This window comes from Gadus chalcogrammus, chromosome 8 (genome assembly GCF_026213295.1).
Source record: "Gadus chalcogrammus isolate NIFS_2021 chromosome 8, NIFS_Gcha_1.0, whole genome shotgun sequence".
Lineage (NCBI taxonomy): Eukaryota > Metazoa > Chordata > Actinopteri > Gadiformes > Gadidae > Gadus > Gadus chalcogrammus.
The window spans coordinates 12,946,289-12,956,288 of record NC_079419.1 but is presented as its reverse complement, the minus strand read 5'-3'; the positions used below and the strand labels follow the sequence as shown (position 1 = coordinate 12,956,288).

The following is a 10,000-nucleotide window of genomic DNA, read 5'->3' as shown; positions in this document are numbered from 1 at the left end:
ACCTATCGGCCGCGGCTGATTGGGGAGTGTTCTGTTATTGTATGGTTTAGTGACGTAGTAACCCCCCCCACCGTACACACACACACACACACACACACACAGGACACCCGCCGCCGCCGCCTCCTCCTCCTTCCCCCTCTCCGTGTGTGTGTATGTGTGAGAGAGCGCGAGTTGTGTGTGTGTTTCCTGTGGCTGCTCGGTTGCCCGTGCTTCGACACACTCAGTGTTTATCGGCTCGCCATGGCGGACGGACGCAGAGAGCTGCCGCCTCACCTCTCCCTACCCCCGGCTAGCAAGCGACCCTGCTTCCGCCCAGCACCCCGTGGTCCCGGGCCGGGGCCCGGCCATGGTAGCGGATTTGCGAACTCTCGGTACCGCTCACCGGAATCCCTTTTGGATTGCGCCGCGAAGGCAGTGGCGGAGAAATGGGCCTTTGAGAGAGTGGAGGAGCGCTTCGAACGGATCCCGGAGCCCGTTCAACGTCGTATCGTGTACTGGTCTTTTCCTCGCAACGAAAAGGAAATATGTATGTACTCTTCGTTTCAATGTCGAGTCGCCGGCGAGGAGGGGCCGTCGGCGGCTACAGGAGCTGGGGCCGCTGGGTCTGGATCTTCTACAAGCGCTGGTGGTGGTGGTGGCGGCGGCGGAGCCTCTGCCGCTGGCACCACGTCTAGCGCCGTAGCCGGAGTGGTGGGGACGGGGGACGGACTCCCCTTCCGTCGGGGTATCAGGCTACTGGAGACAGGCTGTGTGGAGAACGTTTTGCAAGTCGGTAAGTAAAAATAGTTTGTGCCAAATGGCCGGATGAAGCGAATTGAGTCACACTTTGGATCGCATTCAACTGTCGGTGTGTTGGGGTTAGGGGGGTGGGGGGTGTGATTGATTGGAAGTTTTGTGCACCCGCGTGGAAAGTCTGCTTACCACGGTTTTTCTCAGTCTGAACTAAATATCGACACATACATAGAGTTTATCAGCGCTATAGGGACAACGAAACATAACATTTAGTTTTTATTTTTTTTTCAGTTTTAGCTCTCAATTTTGGAGGTTGCCAGATTGGTAAAAAGGGAAGCGAGGATAACGCGTAGCTTTTAGCAGCAGCTGTTTAAAAATTAAAGGACAGCCAGTCGGCTTGTGTATTGTGGCTGATCATTACAGCGTAGCCCTGTCCCAGTTAGCATTTTACCGAGCCTTTCTTTTGGGGTTGAAGTGTCACTTTATGGTCATACGACGCAGTATGGAGTCGCTTAACATTGGGTTGTTAACCCCGGAGAAGGTGTGTGTGGGTTGGCAACTATCAGCACTTTTCCTCTTTCCATCGGCTGCTCGTCGATGACTGGAGCGGCGCTGGGAAGGGGGGATGGAGGGGTTGACAGACGCGTATACAATAGACCAAGCGGAATAGCGTCCGTTTTTCCTCAATTCCTCGTCGCAGAAGTCTGTTTTAATGAATTTTCCATCGGTTTATGTGGGTTTAGATTAAGAACAAAGACTGTTATTGGTCATCTTATTACGATTAATCCCGATGTTAATCCGTCTTGATCCAAAAACCCCGTAGCTTTTGTTTATTTGATGCACTCGGACAGGACAAAGAACCCGGAGCCACCAGCGTGGAAAATAATGACTGGCGTGTATAATAAACCGCGCATGTGACGCCAGTGTTTTTTATGTTCTGGTCCACTACCCCCCCCCCTAAAAAAATGCTACTTGTGATATGTACAAAGTGGTCGTATTTGTGCTCGGAAACGAAGTGTTTTACAGCCTCTCTTGTCTTTCGCAGTACAATAGCCTTCCAGTTCAAATGATCGATACGCGTCTCGCGTTTCCACCGAGGCAATCATCGGTGAAAAGGCACCACTGTGGTCTATTTTCAAACAAAGGACCATTTCGCAAAAAGCCCCGCATCCGTTCAAATTCTCCATTTCATCTGTGTTCATTCTAATGAAAACGAACCAGCACAATTAGGAAGGGGCTTATCTTCCACAAAAACACTTTTTGTCCGACAGCGCGTTGTTGTTTTTTTCACCGGGGCCATATGGTGAGATCGGTGGAGCTTGTCTGTGGTTTCAAGTTGCTCCAAGACGCACGAGAAACTGCACGTGATAGCCTCGCAGTTTATACTTTAAGTTTGCTTTGTGATTGTGAGAATTGTAATGTTAGATGAACTGGGGGTTTGAGGGGATGGTTGGGTTTGTCATCTGATAACTTTTACCACGTCCTACCCTTTATGGTTTCTGCAAATGCATCGGTGGATTTTTGGATGTCAGTAGGCCTGTTTGACAGATGAAAGTTTTGGAATGTACTCCAAATGGGTATTTTAATCTATATGAAAGTAGGCGCTGCCTACTCTCAGTAAAGTAATATAAACGAGATCACCAGGTGATATGGTTGTTAAAGTTACTATGAATTTCCCTTTTTATGGGCATGGCACACCTGGCCAGGTTAAGCTGCTTTGGGTGATAACAATGAACATGTATTCGAAGGCAACTTCTTTATCCTTCATCTTGTTTGCCTAGTTCAAATTACATTGATGTGGAGTGACTTTAGCACAGGGATATATGGTGATAGTAAAAGTAGATTGACAGAAGTAGGCCTGCTTCAACTTAAAGGTTATGCCCCCATAGCAGTTGCACCTGCACCCCCAGTCATACCTGCCTTGCCTGTGACCCCACCCCCCTCAAGGTCAGTCCAACACACAGGTTTGTCTGTCTGTCAAGAGACTACCAAATAGCCCAGAGCCAGAAACAAGATAGGGTTTTTAGTGCACCCTTGTGTGTGCCACAGGGGTTTTCACTGCAGACAACCTGAAGAAACCGGTTACGGTGAAAGCCTCTGCTCGATGACTCACCGGTCACCAATCTCCAGTCGTAATTAATAAATGAATGGCTTGAGAATCCTGCACCTGCTAGCATTTTCACAAGGGGGTTACCAACTGTGTGCACAAAAATAGTCATCTACGTACACTTTGCCACCGACACTGTAATTTCACCACTGTTGACATTACCATTTACATACAATTACATAATCATAATCAGCCCTAAGTACATAGCGCTGTTATTTTTGTTTTTGGCTCTGGCTTATTTTGGGAGGGGTGGTCATACAACAGTGGCAAGGTAGATTATGGTCGACTCTGGCTAGCTTGCACATGTGGCCGACCCCAAAAAGGCACTGGCGGCGGTGGATTAGTGTTATTAGCATAGCGCGCTCTGTGATGGTGCCCATTTCTGTATTTTATTTTTTTACTTGACCGCATCAGTCACATTTCAATAGGGTTCTGGGCCAATGGAGGCGCAGCCGCGATGTCCGCCGTAAGCAACGGTTTCTGGAAGTAGCGACAGGGCTAAAGGTAGCATGGAAGGGTTTAATTAAAAGCCAGAAATAATAACGATTAATTAATAAACACCAGCATGCACACATTTTCATTTGTCAAACTTCCAAAACATCGGACACAGATGGTATAGCAAATCTAACGTTGACTGGGTAATATCTGGATTTTAATCTTTGAGTTTACTCATAAACAAAGTTCTTATCTTCAGACTGCGCTGGCACCAAAACATTAGCCATTAGTTGGCTCAGGTGACTTGCTAATGGGGGGGGATTTTCTACACGGCTGCCTTTGGTGAATTTGGAGTCCGGGGGTCAAGCAGAGTTTATGTCTGTGTAGACTTAGCATAGCTAGACTTAAGGTTGCTCCCCCTAACCCCCACCGAATTGGGCATCAAATGTATCCATTATCTGTATGGTTCCAACTTCCGGCCCAACGTGGTGAATTCCACCCTGTTAATTAGTCAGCAATCCAGCTCTGTTTTCCGACAACGTCCCCTACTAGTACATTCCCAAAGATCTGTGTGCGATGGTGAACCGCAAACGTTGCAATGCTAAATATTCTTATCCTCTCTGAGATTTTACACCCACAGAATGGAAAGTTGCTTTGTTTGTTTTTATACGAACAAACAAACCGAAAGCAACAAACTAGCGGTCTGGAACAGAGTTTGTTATGGAATGGACACAAGTATTCCTGGAAGTAGTCATCACACACACCACCCCACACACACACACCGTCACACACACACCGCGTGTGTGTGCGTGTGTGTGTGTGTGTGTGTGTGTGTGTGTGTGTGTGTGTGTGTGTGTGTGTGTGTGTGTGTGTGTGTGTGTGTGTGTGTGTGTGTGTGTGTGTGTGTGTGAGACTGTCAGGCCTGGTTAGCGCTAACGCGGCAGGACCTTGGCGTGACAGGCGCTCATCAGCAGCTCATTGGTCCGTGCGTTTATTCCTAATCTAGCCGGCGCTCCCAGTCATAATTAGAATAATCAACGCTAAGTGTGTCCTGGGTTCGTTTGTGGAGCCCCCAGCACACCCCTCCGCCCGTTCCCAAAACACACACACATGCCCGCACACACCCCCACATATAGCCCCACCCTTCCCCTGCCAAAGCTGAATAAAGTCTTCAGAAACAGGGTGGGGGAGGAGGGATTGTGTTTTAGCCTTGAGTCAAGCGTTGGGATTATGGAGACATGCTTTGTTACTCAGCTGTAGAAAACCCCCTTGGTGTGTGTGTGTGTGTGTGTGTGTGTGTGTGTGTGTGTGTGTGTGTGTGTGTGTGTGTGTGTGTGTGTGTGTGTGTGTGTGTGTGTGTGTGTGTGTGTGTGTGTGTGTGTGTGTGTGTGTGTGTGTGTGTCCAATAATCTGCAGACACAAGTGTCGTCTTGATTTAGCGTTTGCTTGAGCTCGCCTCCTCCTTCCCTCCCTTCTCCCCAACCTGGTGTTGGATGAAGCAATAATGGGCCCCTGATGTGAGGCCATTTTGAATATATGGCCACTTGAAATTAATATTATATTAGCTATTCAGGCATAGAGTTGAGAGACTGGATTTTCACCTCCCTCCCCACTTTCAAATGAAAGAAAAAATCTTTCATTTGATATTTTCAAAGTAAAGGGGCCTCTTAGTTTATGGGGGCCATTTCTAAGGTGAATGAAGCCTGGGGGGGCATGAGGGTGGAATACATTTTTTGATTCAGTTTGGTTGACTGCACCCCTCCTCAAAAGACAGACAGTGGCTCGATAGGGAATTAGAGAGGGTGTTTTGCGGTGAGGCTGGTATGATGTCACATCACCGAGCAAGGGCTGAGGTGGTCATGTGACATCGGCTCCCACTCCACCTGCGTGCCAAAGAAGTGTCCGGCCATTCGCTCAAGTCCCGCTCAAGTCGCTCCTCAAGTTGTTGTCGTCTCTTCTTCCCGCTCTTTTGTTGGTCCGTCCCTTCCAGCTGTCTTGTCTGTCTGTTCCACCCTGTCCTTCTCTTTCCTCACTCGCTCACTCACTCACTCACTCTCTTGCTCACTCTCCGTCTCTCTTTCAATATCTGTCGGTCTCTCTCTTTCAATGTATGTCTATCTCTCTCTCTTCTCTTTCAAGGTCTCTCTCGCTCTCTCTCTCTTTCAAGGTCTCTCTCGCTCTCTCTCATTATCTGTCTCTCTATGTGTCTCTATCTCTGTCTCTTCCCCAGCCCTTTACCAGTAGAAACATTTGTAAAAGGATCACTGTTCGATTTGATTCCTGCCCCTCCCACGCCATTTTAGACCAAAAAGGATTTCTGCTGCGTGGAATCCTCCTTCTTGAGTCTGTGATGATGCCGTCCACGAACACCCGCAGCACACACTGAACATTTTCACCCCTGTGTGTGAGGGGTATTGATTGGACCTCTTAGGGCTGACCAACTTCTGAGTTTACACCAATCAGCGTCCGGTAAACTGGGGGCGGACGCTTTTTTCTGAAGGCTCGGTGGGGCCATTCTGGCTCGGCTGGTGTTTGACTTTGAATTAGTCGGTCGGTTTGTAGCGCCGGGCCTCATTAAAGTCTGCCTAATGTTGTGAATGCGACGTGTCAAGAGTCTGAATAGTTTGCACATTCTTTAGTCTTTTATGAGTGCAGCCCATGGCTTCAAGTTAAGTGGAACACTGTGGGCCTTCTCCAACTCCAGCGGCCATCTTGGTTCCAAACTTTAGCTGTGGAGGGGAGGGGGGGCACAGACACTAAAGCCAAGACACACGGCCTAATGTTTAGAACCAAGATGGCCACTCTTGAGTCCCATTTTGGTAAATAATGCACAATGCATTAGGGTATGATTCTTAAAACCTGTGTTAATCCCTCCGATGAGTAGTGTCTGTCGTCCGTCCGCCTTTTACTCCCGCTGTCCGTCTGTCACTCTTCTCTCCAGCTTTCAGGGGGGGGGGGGGCGCGCAACACGCAGTACATTTATTTAGCCACCAGAACACACAGAAACACATGCTCCGTCTGTCTTCCACTTCCTTTTCGTGGCGCATCCTGACAGACAATATTTAATCAAGGTAATTAATTTCATGGCGGCTCCTCCACTCCAAACGCGGGAAATCAGGGGAAAGGATCATCAAGTGAGTCTTATGAGCTCTGACAACAGACGGGAGGGCGTGCGCTTTGTTGTCACGTTCATCAAAGGAACAGGCACCTGTGTGTTTGTGTGTGTGTGTGTGTGTGTGAGCGGTTTACACAAAGAATTATGAATCAGACATGATGGTGTTACCGCTTTTGTTTGCAGGGGGGAGGGCACTAAGAACCCCTTATCTTCCAGAATCCTGTCTCTCTGTTGAATGCAGGAGCAAAAGCATAGTCTTAGTTCAACCACTGTCGCACAAGCTAGAGGACTAACTAAACTAGCTAAGCGGCTAGTCGCTAGGCTAACGGCTACCCGTACACCCAGTCTCTCCTAAATAAGAGGGGTGTGTGTGTGTGTGTGTGTGTGTGTGTGTGTGTGTGTGTGTGTGTGTGTGTGTGTGTGTGTGTGTGTGTGTGTGTGTGTGTGTGTGTGTGTGTGTGTGTGTGTGTGTGTGTGTGTGTGTGTGTGTGTTACACATTTGTCCATGTCTATCCCTTGTGTATGTGTCAGAGGGAGAAAGGGAGAGGGATAAAGGGAGGGAGGGAGAGCCGGCCCACTTAAAAGAGAGAGCTTGGGCAGACAGCCCTATTATGTCCTCGTTTGGTTGTAATTGCCTAACAAATGTTGGATGAGTGGATAGGGAAAGGAGAAAGACAGGAAAAGAGGGAGAAAAGGGATAGGATTGGGAGGCAGGGGGAACGGGAGGGGGTGGGGGGTTGACATGCAAAATGGAGACAAATCATGCCATTTGTGTAGGTCAGAGCCATTTTCTAGCCTCATCACATGAAATGGAAAAGGCTTTTTGTGCCGCAGCCAGGCGTCCAGACCGGCCGTGCAGGAGAGTAATGACACCAGACGGCTCTCTGATGCCAGCAGAGTCCTGTTTCACTGCTGCACACGGGCTGCAAATGGACGTTTGCTCTTACACCAAAACAGCATACTACTCTTCCCCCCCCCCCCCCCCCCCCCCCCCCCCCCCCCCCCCGCTATAACATTCATGATTCGAGGAAAACGCACACTTATTATTTTGTTGAAGGCTGAATAAAATAATGGTTGTTCATTCGCCAGACACCGAATGAACAACCCAATGTGTATTATTCCATTATTATTTTTTTGTGTTGCTGTTCTCATTACAGCAGACCTCTGCTCATCCAATGAAATGGGATTATGTGATGACATCATTGTCTGATGACACACCTCAATCAGAGACCAGATCTCCCCCCCCCAATGGCCATGGCTATGATGGGGCCCAGCGGGGGGGTTGGCCACAACAAACGTGGTTAGACTAACTCATTTACAAAGAGGGCGAGAGACACAAACAAAAAAATATGTTTTCTTAGGAAGAGGAGCGACGGTTGCTACAGTTTCACATCGACTCGGCCATCTTGCTTTGGGTTTTACAGTCGGCTTAGGCTATATTGTCTACATATTGGCAGATATTACACATCATGAGATGGGCAAGCCTTTAGAAATGGAAGGACGTGGACGGCCCGATAATGATATAAAATATATAAATAGGGTCCAACCTTATTATTTTACATTGGTGAACATTTTTGGAGCTGAACCTGAAACCAGCCAATCACCTTCCTCGCCCCGCCGCCGGCTTCCTCCTACAGTGGAGGATGACGGAGACTCCTACAGCCCTCCCCACCCACCACCACAAAGAGGGAAACTTTTCCTTTGAGCGGCCTCTGAGAATAGCATTCTTCAAACGACCTGGCCCTCTGCTTTTAAACACGGCTCCTCTCCACCGGCCCATCGATCGCTCGCTGGCTTGAATAGAACTCACTCAAGCGCAGGCCTCTAGGTGTGTGTGTGTGTGTGTGTGTGTGTGTGTGTGTGTGTGTGTGTGTGTGTGTGTGTGTGTGTGTGTGTGTGTGTGTGTGTGTGTGTGTGTGTGTGTGTGTGTGTGTGTGTGTGTGTGTGTGTATCATCTCTACGATTTTTCTCTTCCCCCATAGGCTTCCTGATCCTTTGCTAATTCAACTTCTAATTGTCCCCGCCCCCTCCACCGTGGCAGCCTAGCACTTCACGTATGGATCAGCTCGCGCTCACGTCCCAGAGGCAATGGAGCCAATTAACCATGAGAGAGGGGGGGGGGAGGGGCTAAGAATAAATCAATCAATCAAGGGAATTAGAGTCCTGTGATTGTCTATGTGAGCTTAGAGAGAGAGAGGGACAGAGAGAGAGAGGATGAGGAAGGGAGAGAAGGGAAGTAAAGGAAAGGAGGGGATGAGGAAGGAAGTAAGGGAAGACGGGGGTAGAGAGGGAGAGGTAGAGAGGGATGGGAAAGAAAGAAGGAAGGAAGAGGGGAGAGAGGAAATAAAAGGAACTGGAAATGGGGAGATAAAAGGGAATAAATTGAGAGGGGAGGATAAATAGGGAAATGGGGGGATGGGAAAGAGCCGAACTATGAATCAGTGAGTGTTTCTATTGAAATCTCCTTGGCTGTTAGATCAGATTTGACCTTTAAATATTTCTACACCGTTGGAGCCCAGCCCTGCGTTCTCATAAGTAGCCTCAGATCCGTGCTAGTATAAGCTAATGGCTGACGCGCACGCTTTTATATATGGCACCAGCATGTTGTTCGTTTCATGCATGTAAGTGGAACATCTTTGTTTGTAGTAAATAAATGCAAAAGATTAGCGAGTAGGCTGATCCATTTTATATGGATCATTCCTGTGGTCTTGCAACACCACCTATACAGTTCCCTCTCCTCCAAGAGACGAGCGAGGCCTGATGGTACCCGGTTCATTCATCCTCACTGTCAGCCGTGAACGGGTCCTTTTTCTCCGTACCTTTTTGGTCCCGGCTCTGTTGGTTAGAACCCTGAGGGGGAGCAGAACCTGACGTTTTCACCGCAGGTCATTTGGATTTAAATAGCGGCTGTGGCCCATCTCCTTGGAGACACGAGGGTGCGCGCTGGCCTCTTGAGGGGTCCTTGCAGGTGGGGGGGGTAGTCCATGTATTGGAGTGTGATTGGTCAATTGGTCGGGAAATAAGCAATCTTCTCCCTCTGTTTTGCTTTATTTTGCTGCCCTCTGTGTTGAGAACCCACTTCAGATCCCCACTGACCCACTTGTTAACCTATTGTGCCATGTCACTCGGACAACCCCAATTTATCCACCCGCGTTAACACACAAACACACAATCTGATACACACACTTGCACAGGTTATAGACGCCTGTGTCAACATCTGTGTGGGTGCATAACAAATGTGAATTCTTGTTTATGTGTGAAAGTCACGGGATTTTTTATCCTTAACTTTTCTATCTCACTCACTAACTCATATATTTGACCCCCTGTTCCCTCAGCAGTCATTCTGTGTGTTTTCACGTTTACCCTACGCTGTGTTTCTGCTAAACTAAAGCTTCAAGGCCTGGAGTAAAGTTACGACGGGATGCTCATGAGGGCACAAATAGAGGAATGCAGTTCAATTGATTGTAGTCAGTGCAGCATGCATTGTCACACGCATGGGGCAAAAGAGGACACTCACTCACTAACTCCACAAGATTAATGTGGTCATCGCTCAGTAAGCCATGGTACACACACACACAACCACATACACATACACACACACACACACCCTA

General features: G+C 48.4%; 1 protein-coding gene across 1 annotated transcript in view; it reads left to right on the top strand.

Annotated features, from left to right (window-relative positions):
• Nucleotides 1-128: 128 nt before the first annotated feature.
• The window catches only part of zswim5 (zinc finger, SWIM-type containing 5), a 42,839-nt gene continuing 32,967 nt past the window's right edge, over nucleotides 129-10,000 (top strand). The window contains exon 1 of the mRNA XM_056596179.1: nucleotides 129-772. Within this exon, the coding sequence (XP_056452154.1) occupies nucleotides 241-772 (532 nt within the window). The 5' untranslated portion in view covers nucleotides 129-240. The remainder of the gene's footprint in view (nucleotides 773-10,000) is intronic.